The 16,891-nt window shown below is 35.4% G+C and overlaps 1 protein-coding gene across 5 annotated transcripts in view; it reads left to right on the forward strand.

Moving 5' to 3' along the window:
• Positions 1 to 16,891, forward strand: part of PUM2 (pumilio RNA binding family member 2) — a 93,844-nt gene that overhangs the window by 16,316 nt on the left and 60,637 nt on the right. For all 5 annotated transcript variants that reach the window (XM_058551737.1, XM_058551735.1, XM_058551738.1 and 2 more), the window contains exons 2-3: positions 7,967 to 8,035; positions 15,556 to 15,664. In XM_058551737.1, coding sequence (XP_058407720.1) covers positions 7,985 to 8,035; positions 15,556 to 15,664 — 160 coding nt within the window. In that variant the 5' untranslated portion in view covers positions 7,967 to 7,984. The remainder of the gene's footprint in view (positions 1 to 7,966; positions 8,036 to 15,555; positions 15,665 to 16,891) is intronic.

Genomic DNA, 16,891 nt, shown 5'->3' on the forward strand with positions numbered 1-16,891 from the left:
TGGCCCATTCTTTAGCATTCGTTTTTAGATTTTTAAATGGTTGGAAAAAAAATAAAATAATAATATTTTGTGACACATGAGAAATATATGAAATTCAAATTTCACTGTTAATAAATAAAGTTTTATTAGGCCACATCCCTGCTTGTTCATTTCGATGTTGTCTGTGGTTGCTTTTGTGTTACAAAGGCCTAGTTGAGAAGCTACAACAGAGACCATATGGTCTGCAAAGCCTAAAGTGTTTACTATCTGTCTCTTTACAGAAAAAGTTTGTTGACCCCTTCACTGGAGCATGATTCACTGTAAAAGTAAGAATGAATCATAGAGGGCCGGCCCCATGGCTTAGCGGTTAAGTGCTCGCGCTCCGCTGCTGGTGGCCCGGGTTCGGATCCCGGGCACGCACCAACACACTGCTTCTCTGGCCATGCTGAGTCTGCGTCCCACGTACAGCAGCTAGAAGGCTGTGCAACTTTGACATACAACTATCTACTGGGGCTTTGGGGGAAAAAAGAATGAATCATAGAGCTAAGAGACCTCTCACATTTATCCAGAGGTTAACTTATGACCTCATCTAGGTTGGACTACAGATGAAAACCTGGAAATAAGCAAAAAAGGGCTTCAGTAAAGCTCCAGTGCTTTACTCTTGAGAAAATTCTTAAGTCTACTACGCTCTTCTTTTTCTTAATAAAAATCTCCCTCCTCTAATTCATAGATTATATAGATTTATTGTAGAGCACTAATAAAATACAGTTAAATTGATGAAAAAATTGGTGTACTCTGATCATTTAAGGACTGTATGGATTTAGGTTTATTTCCATCTTTCTTTATAAGCATTTTCTTTATTACAAATTTTTTTATTTTTTTAATTGAAATAAAATAAATTTATTATTTATTTTTTTAAATTTTTAAATGACATTGTCATTTTTCCTTTTTAAATTCACAGTTCATCAGGAATTCTTAACAAGACTTCTTCCTTTGTTTTTATTTTTATTTTTTTTATTGTGGTAACAATAGGTTTATAACATAAATTTCAGGTGTACATCATTATACTTCTATTTCTGCATAGATTACATCATGTTCACCACTGAAAGACTAATTACAGTCCATCACCACACACATGTGCCTAATCATCCCTTTCACCCTCCTCCCTCCCCCTGTTCCCCTCTGGTAACCACTAATGCAATGTCTGTCTCTATGTGTTGGTTTTTTGTTGTTTTTATCTTCTTCTTATGAGTGACGTCATACGGTATTTGACCTTCTCCCTCTGACTGAGTTCGCTTAGCATAATACCCTCAATGTCCATCCATGTGGTCACAAATGGCTGGATTTCATCGTTCCTTGTAGCTGAGTAGTATTCCATTGTGTATATATACCACATCATCTTTATCTATTCGTCCCTTGATGGACACTTAGGTTGCTTCCAGGTCTTTGCTATTGTGAATAATGCTGCAGTGAACACAGGGGTGCATGTATCTTTACGCATGTGTGTTTTCATGTTCTTTGGATAAACAGCCAGCAGTGGAATAGCTGGTTCATTTGGTAAGTTCTATTCTCAATTTTTTGAGGAATCTCCATACTGTTTTCCATAGTGGCTGCGCCAGTACAAACAAATATTTTTAATAGCTACATGATACTTCATTTATAGATGTGTTGTATCACTTAACTATTATGGGACAGTTATGCAGTTTATAATTTCAGAGTCTGCAGGCAACATACTACAAACATCTTTGTACATAAAGCATTTTTATATTTAGGTTTTATTTTTAGGATTGATTCCCAAAATTGGGGGAACCTGGTTCAAGAGATATGAACCTATATATGTGATGCCAAATTGCTTTTCTAGAAAGGATTGTAACTTTAGAATGTGTTTTTGTGTTTGATAGAGGTAGTTTCCTTCTAAGAGCCTGTTTACTCTTGTAAGTGTACCATACTTGGATATCTGAGGCTACAGATTACTGCAAATTAAAAGCAACCTAATTAGAAAGATCAGAAGTGGCACCGTTATGTACAAGTCAAGTGATATTTAACCTGACAACAAGGCAGGAGGCTGACACAAACACTGAGTATGCCAGGAGCCTCAGGAAGTATCAGTTCTTTCTAGAGTAGTCTGTAATGATGTTCTTAATGATAACTAGTATTTGTTGAGCACTTTTTATTAATAGCTAATGAAACACTTTTGGATACATTATCTTACTGGATCTTCACAACAGATAAGTAAATTAAGATTTAGAGGTTAGGCAGCTTGCAAAAGTCAAAACACAAACTCTCATATTCTGAATGTAAATCACGTACGATTTCTACTATACCATATTGTCTTACATATAAAATTTGTCTATTATGCTTTCTTTAGTATAACAGAATGATAAAGGATCCATTTTAGAGCCACTTCCATCCAAATAATGAGAATCTTATGTTTTTGGCCCTAATGGGACAATTATCTTAATAAGGACAATCTGTTCTCAGAGGATACAGATACATAAGATGTTACATGGAAGATTTTTTTTAAATGACTGTAATTGATATGATCTTTGTACGTTGAGCCCAGACTTCAGGGCTTAGTATCATTTAATGTATGTTGATAAATTGAATTACAAAGTCAAAATTACATGGATGCCTTGTAAAGCTGGTAAGATTTAAATTTGAAGCATTCCTTTTTTTTTTTTTTGAGGAAGATCAGCTCTGAGCTAACATCCATGCCAATCCTTCTCTTTTTGCTGGGAAAGACTGGCCCTGGGCTAACATCTGTGCCCATCTTCCTCTACTTTATATGGGATGCCGCCACAGCATGGCCTGACAAGCGGTGTGTCGGTACACGCCCAGGATCCGAACCCGGGCCGCCAGCAGCGGAGTGTGCGCACTTAACCGCTATGCCACAAGGCTGGACCCCGAAGCATTCTTGAGAAATTAGAAAGCTGCATAAATATTAGGAAGCCTCTCTAGGTGATTGAACATGTTAACAATATCCTGAAGCTTTCGGATGATTGGCCATTAGATTTGGGAAACAGTTAATGCTTGGAAGAAGTTGAGGCTGTAATGGAATGGAAGATCTAGAAAATATAAGGTCTGTAAAATGTAAGGTTTAAGAGAAAGTGAGATCACAAATGTAAATCTAAGAAAAAATATGAAGGATGTAGAATCTAGGGCAATGTGGGAAATCCTATGAAGTACTTATGGAGTAATGAAATGGATCATGTCCAAATTTAGGGAATTGTAAAGAAATATTTAGAAATCAAAGATGGTTTAAGCAGATTATATTAGACATTAGAATGAATTGTGTCATATTAAGATGGAGAACTTTGATTGTCTGACTCAGAAGCATAGGACACATTTAGACCAAGATTCCTTTACTTATCTTGATAATTGGGGGGGATATATATAAATATTCCTCCCTTACAAAATATATATGTATATAAAATTTTATATGTGTATATGTTATGTGTATGTTGTGTGATAAAAGAATATTTTGATCTCAAACTGTGTTTTGCTTTAAAACCCAAAGTGTCCTGATGGTTGGTATGGCTAGAGAGTAGGTATTGGATGTATGTGCGTGCAAGTAAATTGGTTCAGCTACATATGTTATAAAACTCATAATACAGTGTTGAAATTTTTGCTTTAAATGGGCATATGTATTTTGAAGAAATTAAGAGGAAAAAATAGTCCTTTGTATTTAGGCACAAACTTACCATTTCTGGTGTTCTTTCTTCCTGGTGATCTGAGTTGCCATCTGGTATCATTTCCCTTTAGCCTGAAGAATTTTTTTTAAAGCATTGCTTGAGGTAGAAGTCTGCTGTAATGAATTTTCTTTTTATCTAAAAATGTCTTTCTTTTAGCCTGTATTCTTGATGAATATTTCCACTAGATATAAAATTCTAGGTTGGCATTTCTTCTTCTTTCAGTACTTTAAAGTCTGGTCCTTTATATTCTGGTCTGCACTGTTTCTAGTGCGAAGTAGGTGGTCATTCATATTGTTTTTCCCCGTTATGTAATGTTGTTTCTCCTCTAGCTGCTTTCAGGATTTTCTCTTATCTTTGGTTTTCACCATTTTTATTAGAATATGTGTGGGTATGGGTTTTTGGTGTTTTGTGGTTTTTTTCCTATTTATCTTGCCTGGGGTTCACTGAGTGACTTGAATCTGTAAATTTTGCTTTCATCAAATTTGGGGGAATTCCTGGCCTTTGTTTTTTTTTTTTTTTTAACTTTATTTATTTTTCCCCTCAAAGCCCCAGTAGATAGTTGTATGTCATAGTTACACATCCTGCTAGTTGCTGTATGTGGGACTCGGCCTCAGCATGGCCGGAGAAGCGGTGCGTCGGTGCACGCCCAGGATCCGAACCCAGGCCGCCAGCAGCGGAGCGCGCACACTTACTGCTAAGCCACGGGGCAGGCCCGTGGCCTTTGTTTCTTCAAATAATTTTCCACTCCATTTTCTCTCTCCTTTTCTTTTTTTCCTCTCTTCAGATTGGAAATCTCTATTGTTCTATCTACAAATTCACTGACCCTTTATCTCCAATCTGCTGTTAAGTGCATCCAGTGAAACTTTGAAAGATATTTTTCAATTTTATAATTTCCATTTCGTTTTTATAGTTTGTCTTTCTTTGCTGAAATTTTGTTTTTTCACTCATGAGGAGCATATTTTTTCTTTCATTTTTGAGCACAGTTATAATAGTTGCTTTAGGATCTTTGCTCGTTCTAACCTCTGGGTCATCTTGGTGTTGGTCTTCATTAATTTTTCCCTTTAGTCTAGGTCACATTTTCCTGTTTCTGTGTATGCCTAGCAATTTTGGATTGTGTTCCAGATGTTATGATTGATATGCTGAAGATACTCTAGATTCTTTTATGTTTCTATGGTGAATATTGGTTTTTTGTTTATTTTTGTTTTCATGAGACTCAAACTCCAAATTCCTGTGACTTCTGTGGTGGTCAGCAGCAGACATTTCTGCTGAGTTCTTTTAGCCTTAATTGGGTTGCTTGGAGTCTTGTGTTTGGGAATTGTCTAAAAATCTGAGCAGAATTTACATCAGAATTTGGTTGTCTCCTTTCTGAGACTTCCCTCCTCAGTTTCCAGCAGCTCTGGTTGCCCCAAGAGCTGTCTTTGGGTTCTTTTAAGACTGAGTTCTCTATAGGAATTTTGGTGTCCTACCTCTACCCCCAGGCCTATCCTTAGGCAAAAAAAGCTGTAAAAAAAAACCTCACTCTGTGCCAGTCCTTTCTTTGCTTTTTTTTTTTTTGTGAGGAAGATCAACCCTGAGCTAACATCCATGCCAATCCTCCTCTTTTTGCTGAGGAAGACCGGCCCTGAGCTAACATCTATTGCCAGTCCTCCTTTTTCTCCCCAAAGCCCCAGTAGATAGTTGTGTGTCATAGTTGCACATCCTTCTAGTTGCTGTATGTAGGACGCAGCCTCAGCATGGCCGGACAAGCGGTGCGTCGGTGTGCGCCCGGGATCCGAACCCAGGCCACCAGTAGCGGAGTGCGCGCACTTAACCGCTAAGCCACGGGGCCGGCCCGGTGCCAGTCCTTTCTTTTAAGTGTACAGTATCCTCCAGTTTGTTTAGTTGTTTTCCATTGCCTTCAAATAGTTTTTATGTTTTGTCCAGAGCTTATAGTTATCTGAAGGAAGGAGGGTTTGGTCTGATAGGAGTTATTCCTCCAACCACCAGGGAACATATGAGACCCATTTAAATAAACTGTTTGAGAACAGTGACCATATTTTAACTCAGTTTTTTTCTCTACAAAATCTTACACGTTGAAGATGCCCAGTAAAAGCTTACTGAATTAATGGAAAGATGAATGAAATGCTAACTTTATGAGAACTGTTCATGAATCCAGCTTTTCTAGCAAGTTATGAGAAAAGAATAACTTATTTGCTATCTCTATATCTTCTTTGATGTAGTATCTGTTTAGACCTTTTCCCATTTTTTAATTGGGTTGTTTGATGTCTTATTTTGTTTTTTGAGTTTTTATTCTGGCTACAAATCCAGTATCAGATATGTGATTTGCAAATATTTTTCTCCTGGTCTGTGGTTTGTCTTTTCATTCTCTTATCAGTGTCTTTTGTAGAGCATGTTCTTATTGATGAAGTCAGATTTTTAGGCATCAGTTTTTCTTTCATCTTTCATCCTTGTTTTTATGGACTCTGCTTTTGATATTGATTTAAAAACTCGTTACCAAACACAAGGTCACATGGCTTTCCTCTGTTTCTCTAGGTATTTTATAATGTTAGATGTTACATTTAGGTGTATGATCCATTTTGAGTTAATTTTTATGTCAAAGTGTAAGATATGTGTTGAAGTTCATTTTTTGTATATGGATATCCAGTTGTTCAAGTACCATTTGATGAAAAGATGGAAGAGCTTTTTTTAATAGCTAACTTTTGAATGCTTATGTGCCCAGCACTATTTTAAGTGTTTTATGTTATCTGATTCAATTTTCATAATAAGCCGTGTGGCAGCTGCTACTTGTATCTTCCCAGGGGGAAATTGAGAAAAAACAGTTTAGGTTACTTGTCCAGAGTAACAGAACTACTAACTGCCAGAACTATAATTTGAATCCAATTCCGTCCCCTTGTAAGCCACATTAAGGAATTTGAGCTTTATCTTTAAGTCCTGGACTAAAATATGTTAGTCACGTGATCAGAGTACATTTAGAAAGATGACTAATTACATTTTGGAGATTAGAATGTAGGATGGGAAGACGGGAGAGGATTGCAGTATTTTAGGTAAGAGATGATGGTGGTCTGAATAACCAGATGGCTGGAAAATAGATGTAAGTGAGGTGTAGGAGGTTGACTTTAGTGATTGGATATTGGTGTAAGAAAGGAAAGAATTAAGTTATAATTGGGGAAGAAAGAAGGAGATAACTGGAAATTCTGAAGAGGAGAGAGATTTGGTTTATAAATACAAATGTCGAGGTGAGGGTCCTAAGCGTATCTATAGTTCTCAAAGCAATGAGAGTGGATGAGATTGCTCAGGATAAAGGGTAGAGAAGGGAGTACCTTGGGTAGAATTCTAAGAAAAACAATTAGGAGTTGAGGAAACAAATAGGAGTCTGTGAAGAAGCAATTAAACACATGGGAAAGTAAAAAGAATTATAAAAGATGGAGTAGCAACAGAGAACAGTATTACAGGAAGAAACAAGTGCTTTGCAATGTCAGATATTATAGAGTTTTAGATAGAGAGAACTGACTGGGGAAAATGGTAGGATTACATAGTGAGGCCCAAAAGTTTGAAGGCTGTGATTTTGTAATTGCTTCAGTTTTGAATGGTTTTCTCCAGCAGTTCTTAACACTAAGAAGCAAAGGGCCTCTGACTCAAGAACACATTAATTGTCACATGGAAGATAAAGAGCAATTTAAACTGTTAGAAATGGAAAAATAGAAAAATATGCTTTAGTTTTAGTTTGAGGAGAAGGGAAAGGAATTATTCTTAAGGAAACCTCTGAATATTATAATTACTCTCACAGCTGATTAATTTATATGTTGCTTTGAGGTAGAACTGGATCACCACTTAAATATTTTCGGTGGAATTTTTTATCATTGCTGTAAGATCTGCAAATAACGAAATGCTGAGACATTTTGAAAAATCTTAAAGAAATAATGCAAAATAATTTTGTAACAGGAACAACATAAAAAAACAAGATAACTATATTTTAGTGCATGAGTTCGCTTCTTCTGGTCTTTACTTTCCGTCTGTTCTTTTGCTCAAGCAACTAGTGAGGGTTTCTTTTGGCACACAAAATAACCCAAGAACCCTTGATCCCAGGTTTTCCTACAAATTTTAATGTAGATTGCTGTCATGTGCTTTATTTAGGAAAGCTTTATTTAGGAAAACTTGTCTTCATAGAGAATTCTTGCCCATCTCAGCTCATGCTAACATCGGTAATAGCTGCAATATACTAAAGTAAAAATAGTTGATACAATCTGTTGCTTAAATTTTTCTTTCTACTAATTTTTGATTTTGTCATTCAACAGGTTTGATCTGTGGATGAAATGAATCATGATTTTCAAGCTCTTGCATTAGAATCTCGGGGAATGGGAGAGGTAAATACTTATGAATACTAAGAATGTATACCTCACTTTGATTGTTTGAGCCATTGAGATTATTTTTTAACCATAAATCTTCATGAAAATAGTGGTTATGTCTTCCAAATGATGTGGGTTTTTTTAAATCTCAGATTATGCAATTCTCTAGTTGTAATTTTCAGCCTTTTTTTTTTTTTTAGTGAGATCTTGTCTAGTTGATTTGATTGACTTGGTTAGATACTGTCTTAGCTTATTATTGATATTGAACCATAATTACTTTGCCCAGAAAAGAGCCTTCCTTGATCCTTGTCCTGCTGTTTTATATATGTATGCTATGTTTGCTTAGCCACACTTAATTGTTCACTATTCTCTTCCAAAAATCTCTCCCTGTTCTCTGTTTGCTTAATAAACTTCTAATCCTCTACAAGACTCTACTGAAAAAGACTCTTATCTATTGTCCCATTGCTGTCTTCAGTAGAATTAATTACTTCCTCATCTGACTTCTCATAGATCTTTATACATACTTTTATTATATTGCTGGTTATAGTTTATGTGTTTTATATAGGTCTCCTCTGTCGATTGTTAGCTTTGAATGACTAGCATATAGTGAGCACTCTAAATTTTTTAATGGATTTTATCAGTCCTGTTAATCTCTGATTTTTGTTGGGTCATCCCATTTAACCTCACCATCACATAATTTAAGGCATCAAAAATACTAGTTTTCCATACACCTAATGAATATTTAGAAAACTTTGATTATGAAAACTCTGTGGTCACATCTTTATTTTGTCATGCTCTATAGTACTAACATAGTGTGGACTTTGATAATAGAAAATAACAGTGAACAGAACTTAAGATGTGTAATTAATTGCTTGCTCCTGGAGATTATTTTACTTTGGTAGATTAGAGACCTTCATGAGACTCACTCCATCCAATGCTGTGCTCTTCAGATGCAGAAAAAGAGTCCAGTCACTCCTCTGGGCCACAAGAGGGCACCCTGCAGCTAGCTAACCCTCCCCTTCTCCAGAACAGCGTTTTCCAAAGAGTTTGTCATTTTCAGAGGACTGATTTAAGGGTGAGTTAAGGTGATTAAGCATAAGTATTGCCAAAGTAAACTTGTTAGTCCAGTGCATAAGGTAAAATTCTAGGCCCTAAGAAAAATTTGAGAGAGGGAATAATATTTTAGACGAAAAAACTACAGCTTCACTGAAATGCAGTGGCTGCTTAGGCATAATTTATACTATGGGTGAATAAAAAGCAGTTGAAAAGGGCTTTTGTTTTTCCCTGCTGCTTGTTTTCTTTGGTCTTTAGAAAGCAGAATAACGTACCTTAAAAGCAGGTTTGAACAGTATCTCAGCCTAGTCTGTGACAAACTTGAACTTGATTTTTTTTAAGAGCAAGTAGTCATACCCTTACCTTACACTTTACTTCCCAGATCTACATTTTATATACATTTACAAATTGGCTTTTTCCCCTCCCTTTCTAAATAGTATTTGATAAATCCTGAGATATCTTTGCAGTTAAAAAAAAAAAGTCGTGATCAGAAACAGTAGTTGAAAGAGTTTAGTTATTTGGGGGTGGAGGAGGGATATTTGAGGTTTTTGGAAGAGAGAGAAGCTAGGTTGAATAGTATATGTTAAATGATCTAAGCTTAAATTTAGACTTTCTTAATGGAAATGTCAGATATGCAGAGTAAAAAAGCAGCTAGGGTTTTAGATTGCCTGCTTTTTTGGTGGATAGCAGCAGGTCCGTGCTTCTGTGACCTTCATCTAGTAAAAATATATATTTTTAAATAAGCTGTTATTCACTAATTAAGTTGTTTTTTTTTTTTTTTTTTAACAGTTTACCAGCTAATTCTGTTACCTCTAAGAGATAGCTAAGAAACCTACTCAGGTTTCTGTCTCTGGGTTCTCTCTCCCACAAGCCTTTCTATCTTTCCTCATCTCACAGGCAGCAGGGAACCTTCTGGGATTTCCTTCTTTGCCTGTCTCTCTCTCACCAGTCTTCTCCTCCTTTCCTGACAGGTGAGGTTTTTTGTTTTTGTTTTATCCCAGAATTCATTTTAATAAAGTAAAAGCAGCCTTGAGTTTCTGGCTCTTGAGTTTTCTAAAATTGCTTGTTTATTTTTTTACTGTGACATCCTTTTTTAATGGATTGCCCTATTCTTGACTTTTTCTTTAAAAATAATGTTTTCCTTATTATGTCTTAAGTTGCTGTAAGTCTCTCATGTACAAAGCATTGCATTACATGTAGGACTATTTTCAAATGTACTGGTTTTTGTAGATCATGATAGCTTTACTGACCCGTCATCAGAAGGGCAGTCTCTTCTAGTTCATCCAGAAGTAGGAAGAGATTTGTATTTATCCATTCGTAAACTCATCCTTTCTATTTTTTTCATAGCATATTTTTGTCAAAAGGGCTACCAATTTACGTTATGTCATGAGACTTAAAAAGAGCAAAGCTAATTTCATAGGAGGTTGAACTCAGCTTCATTAGTATAGTGTTTATATATATAGTATAGTATATATATATATGTTCCTGTTTATTTTTTAAATAAGGGGAAAGAAGCCCCTGCCTGAAATTCTTTAGGGAATCCAGAATTTAACTTTAAATCGCTGAGTTAATGTGTTTTATTTTGGGATATTATCATAGCTTAGTATGATAAATAATGCTCCCTCCTTTCTTTTCTGACGCAATAATACTTAAAGAAAACGTTTAAGAAAATTTATGTGCTAAGATCCCAGGTAGTGTGGTGAAGTAGAAAACATACTAGATAGGGGAGTAAGGAAATTTCTGTTTTCTCACAGCTGTATCTAGTGCTGTGACCTTGAGTAAGACTGATTTTTTGAAGATAATAAGAATAACCCTTTTGTATGAATCACATATATCTCTCAAATGCTCCAGCTCTGATCTGAGCTGTTAGGGATAACTGGAATGGAAACCAGCCTTTCAAGTAGCTCATCATAGTTTTGTCTACATAAATCCCTATCTTAACAATTCTTAAACTTTATCGGCTATCATGAATACCCACATTATATGGGCTGAATATCATGATAATATCTTAAACTTTTATTTTTTCATTATATTTAGTGGTGGTCTAATGCTGAAAGTTTTCAGAAACATTGGTGAATTAGACTATGATTGAAAAGAACCATCTTCTGTAGTAGTAAAGTGTAAAGAGAATGGGCCTTAGAATTAAACAGATATGAGTTCAAGTCTTAATGCTGCCATTTACTAGCTATTTATGTAACCTTGGACAATTTATTTAACCTCTAATTCTATTCCCTTACGCAAAATGTGACTCTATTAGGTAACGTTTCTTTAAAAGTAATGGGGTTTATCATCCCCCTAGGATATTCAAACAGACTCAAAGAAGAAAGCAAACAGCTATAGACAAGATTTTTGTAATGAATAATATTGTAATCCTTTAAAATAATCAGCCAGTTAAATGTTGCTGATCAGCATGTTATTCATGTTTTATGATATTAAAGGATTCATACTTTTGGTAGTGAAGATAACTAATATTTATGTGTTTGCTGTGTGCTAGATGCTATTCTAGGCAGTTTACTTACTACGTTCTTTCATTCTAGCCTCATAGAAACTCTGTGACAGTAGCTTTGTTATTATCTTTACTTCACAGATGAGGAAACGGAAGTAACTGGCCCAAGACCATATAATAGTGCTTGAACAGCAGTTTGAATTCATGAGTGTCTTGACTATTTACAGTATTGCTTCCCATTGGAAATGGCGACATCTAATAATGTTTGCTGGTCATAATAAGGGATATTAGGAATGGAGAAGATTTGGGGAAGTAGACATTTGACCTTTAAGTCCTTTTAATTCTTAGGATTATGTTAATTTGGTTGGTTTGGTAGTTTTACATAACAATTTGTATTAGAAAAATCTAAAGTGTAAGTGCACCTCATAGTATAAATTCTAGCAGGAATTTTATTATTTATTATTTTGAGGCAGTATGCTAGGGTGTTGACTGATTTCTTTGGAGATGGAGAGGGCAAGCCATAAATGCTTCTTGAAGGAAAGAACTAATAAAATGGTGGGCAGTTGGGGGATAAATTTGTATGTCCACTCAATCATTTCTGAGTTGGAAGGACAGAGGAGTGGGTTGACAGGAAATACTGAGTTGCTTGACCTTGGTTTAGAACTTTTGTGAATTAGGAAACTAATATGAAGTGATAATGGGTAATATGTTTTACAGATCTTCAAGATCATTTAGCCTTTGTTTTCTGTAATGTGCTTCCCCACTTTGACTACAGTGAAAGAGTTTCCAGGGACAAATCTCTGTTTTTTATTGCTGTTCCAACCTGCATACTGCTTTATCCTTTTTTTTTTTTTTTTTTAAACGGTTCTATCTTGAATTGTTGCCTTTCTCTGTATTTAGTTCATTTTAACTTATTCTTGGTCACAAGCCAGTAGTTTCTCTAAAAGTGTTTGAAATCAATGTCTAAACTGTCACAGAAAGCTGTTTCTAGAATGTTGATAAAGGCTTTTGTTAGGAGGTGTTAATTTTATTAACCACTAAATTATTTTCCTTTGGGTGATAACTTATAAATGTTTGCAAAATGAAGAAATATTCATAGCTCAGTGCTTGGGAGAAAGTAGGCACACTGGATAAGTGCCTGATATAAATTTTTTTCTGTAGTTGTACAGATTGTGTTTTAAGGTAGTGATCTGTGAACTACTACTAAAGCACCTCATGGAACCTCATCCCAGAAGACTTTAGAATAGTCTCCTCAAAGAGATGCTGTTATTTCTGCTATCTCAGACAATTAGTTTGTTTCAGCTGCTTCTGTGTCTGTGATCAGTGCTTCTATTAAGTTGTTAAAACTTTATTTTTGATTACTTATTGTTACTCTTATTTTGATATTGAAACATTTTTATTCATGCAGTATGGGATAAAAGCATTTCTTTATTCTCTCAGAAACCATTTTCTCCTGCCTGAAATGGCTTTATTTACAGTATTTACAAGGGATTAACTTGGGTTTTATGGTGAATAAATATTCAATTATTTAAATATATCAAATACAGTGTTTTAGTATTACCAGCTGTATATTTTGTTTGAATAAAATACATGAAACTTTTATAGTGAGATTTTAAAAAATTGAAGCAACAGAGGTTGTATTTTACTGGGATCTTTGTTAGAGCAGATTATTGTTTAAAATGTCTATACTTTAAATACAAATCATTTGTAGCCCAGGAAGATCCTAACATGCGAAAAACTTTTTTTTTTAAATAACATAAGTTAATTTCCTTTAAAATTAAAAATATTTAGCCAAAGATCTGTAGATTAGGAACATGCCCAAATTGAATTTTCCCTCCTCCCTTCTAAGCTGCTTCTCCCGGTTTTTTCTTTTCTTTTTTGTGTGTGTGTGTGAGGAAGATCAGCCCTGAGCTAACATCCATGCCAGTCCTCCTCCTGTTTTTTGCTGAGGAAGACTGGCCCTGGGCTAACATCCGTGCTCAGCTTCCTCCACTCTATATGGTATGGTGCCATAGCATGGCCTGACAAGCGCTGCATTGGTGCGCGCCCGGGATCCGAACCTGCGCCGCCAGCAGCAGAGTGCACGCACTTCACCGCTACGCCACGGGGCCGGCCCCATCCTGGTTTTTTTCTGTTCTGATCAGTGGTACTACCATTTACCTTGTTATCCAAATTTTAAAGTTTTATCCTTTTATTTATTTATTTTTTTTCTTGAGGAAGATCAGCCCTGAGCCAACATCCGTGCTAATCCTCCTCTTTTTGCTGAGGAAGATCGGCTCTGAGCTAACATCTATTGCCAGTCCTCCTCCCCGCCCCCCCTGAAGCCCCAGTAGATAGCTGTATGTCATAGTTGCACATCCTTCTAGTTGCTGTATGTGGGATGCGGCCTCAGCATGGCCAGAGAAGTGGTGCATCAGTGCGCGCCCGGATCCGAACCCGGGCCGCCAGTAGCGGAGCTTGAGCACTTAACCGCTAAGCCACCGGGCCGGCCCAAAGTTTTATCCTTTTATTCACAGCACCCCCCACCACCACATTTGTATTCATATCCTATTGACTCTCCTAGACAGCTCTCAAATCCATTTTATTTTCTTAGTTCTTTCTCTCTGCTGGTACCGTGTTTGAATTCTTGTCATCTTTGCCCTGTTGTTGTAATTCTTCGAAACTAATCTCCTTGCTTCTAGTCTAGAATATTCATTATTCTTACAACTTACAGCTTGAGTTTTTTCTAAAACATAATGTCACTCTTGCTGACCTCTCTTGATTCTCTATTGCTTCAATTTGTAATATGCAGTTTCTTTAGCACATCTTTAAGGTTCCTCATTATCTGACCTAGATAGTTTTACCAGCATCAACTTTGATCTTCCCACATCACTTCCTCCATCTTATACCCTGTTCTACACACTATGCATTTTCTCAAGTTGTTCATGATTTACTATGTCTTCCTCACCTTCCACTCACACTTTCAACCCCCAACACGCACATACAATCTTACTTCTAAGACCCAATTCAGGTTTTGCTAAGTTCATTTTATTATAGTTAGTTTATGTGTTTGTGAGCTCTCTGAAGATAGGGTCACCATGTGCTTAAGGAGACAAACACAGGTAATTTAGTGTGATAAGTGTAGTAATAGAGGTATATACTGGTTTAATTACGAGCACTGAAAGACTGGGCACCTAATTACAGGCTGAGAGGGCTGAGTATCTTACAAATGCTTATTTAAAATGCCAAAAGCATATCTCAGAAAACCAGTCTATTTTTTTCAAACAGACGTATCCCCCAGTCCACCTCCTCTGAGTTTCAGAGAAGGTAGAGAGGAGAGGTCTGGATGAATATTAAAGTATCATTAGGAATTGGCCAAATATGTATTTTGAGTAAGCAATGAATGGTTGTATCAATGCAGTGTTTATGTACTGTGTATATCACAATGTGGGATATATAGAGCACAGGGCTTTGCAGTTGTTATCTCAGAAGTATTTGAGGGTCTTTTCTATGTGTCTGTTCTACCATCGGTAGCTTCCTGATTTGGGATTGATAGATTGCTAGTATTCAGGACCTAGGAAGAGTTGTGAAGTTCACTTCCATTGAATAAGTGAAGTAAGAATGAAAATACATTTTTTATCATGGAAGCTGTAGGATAGGAGGTGATCCAAGGGTAGTACTTGGAAGTAAAGGAAAAATTTTAATCATTGGTGTAGTTATTTTTATTGTATTATCTGTATTGAGTAAGAAATTTACTCTTGAAAAAATTTATGTATAAAGAAAATCACATAATAGTAAAACCATTTGAAAAATTTAGAAGAGTCGAAAGTGGACTTTGATTAATGTTCAGGTCTAGAATTATCAGAGCCAGTGCCCAAAAACATAAGTGGAGAGTTATTTTATTATTAGTGAGACAAATTAGGAAATAGGTCACTCTGAATTATCATTAGCATTGAAAAGTAACTTGTGCATATCAGTGGTAAGTTTGCTATAGAACTACATATTAGTTCTTTGTAATTAGCATAAAATTTAAATGTAATATTTTTTCCCTCCCAAATAGCTTTTGCCTACCAAAAAGTTTTGGGAACCTGATGATTCAACAAAAGATGGACAAAAAGGCATATTTCTTGGGGATGATGAATGGAGAGAGACTGCATGGGGAACTTCTCGTAAGTTATTGGTATATGTGTGAGAATTATGAATTTTCTTTAATTTTTTTAAAACCCTGCCCACCCTCAGACACTATTTGGAGAAAATTTGTGCTATCTTTGTTGAGGATTTCGTAAATCATTATAATGTGCATTTTCTTGTGTAAATTAATCCTTATCTCATGGTCTACTTATTGATTAGAAGTGTTTGTTACAATAGAGAACACATTTTAACCATAGGAATTTTTAATCTTAAATTATATCAGAAGATGGTGACTGATTTATCTAATTTTAGCTCAGTCTAGCTTTATTAGACGTTAGCCACATCCAGAAAGGAGGTAAACTCCCTTAGTAAGGTAAAATTCCCAGAAAGGGAGCAAACATTGAATGTTTTTGATATCTGTAAGTCGTGAGGAGAGACTTAGGTCCAAGACACTGTTAAGAGACAAGGAACTGGTGTGTAAGGAGTATAACTCACAGGAGTGACAGTATATATTGGTAAATTAAAAAGCACAGTTATCGTCTTAAAATAGTACTGATTATATTTTTAAATGTTTCTGATGAGTAAAATTTGAGAGATGTACCTATGAAACTATCAACATGTATTTTACAAATAAGTTTTCTCTTTTTATAAGAGTTTAATGTAGCTTGTTAAAGCTATACAAAATGACCAAAATAATATAAAAACAAATTTCTGGAGGATAATTATCAAATTAGCCTTATATTTTGAGTGTAAATTGCCAGGTATTTCTTTATTCTCCAGATCATTAAAATATATTAAAAGATTTTAAAGTCCTTTATAGTTTTAAAAATTATTGAACCAAAGTAATTGTCAAAAAATTAGGAAGTGCTAGAAGATTTTAATGATTAATACTCTTTTACAGTCACCATTGATAAAGATTGAAAACTTTGGTTATAAAACTAAATTTAGACTAAAATTTCCTTAAAATACTGGGAATTTTCTTTGAATTCAACCAATATGTAATATAATATGCCAGGTTTGGAGAATATAAAGATAAATGAGATATAATCCCTGCCCTCAAGGAATTTTTTTTTTCTGAATTTGAAAGCCTGTATTAGACTGGACTTTTAAATTATTCAGTTATTTGGACTAGGGTACGTTTTTCCCATGAAAGGCACTTTCTTTGCTAAAATCACATGTGCGTGAAAACTTGGTTGATAGACATGTTTTGATTTTTGTTTTAAAGGTTGAGTGGTTAATTGCTTTACTTACCAAAACCAAATTAT

This window comes from Diceros bicornis, chromosome 12 (assembly GCF_020826845.1).
Source record: "Diceros bicornis minor isolate mBicDic1 chromosome 12, mDicBic1.mat.cur, whole genome shotgun sequence".
In the NCBI taxonomy this organism is placed as follows: domain Eukaryota; kingdom Metazoa; phylum Chordata; class Mammalia; order Perissodactyla; family Rhinocerotidae; genus Diceros; species Diceros bicornis.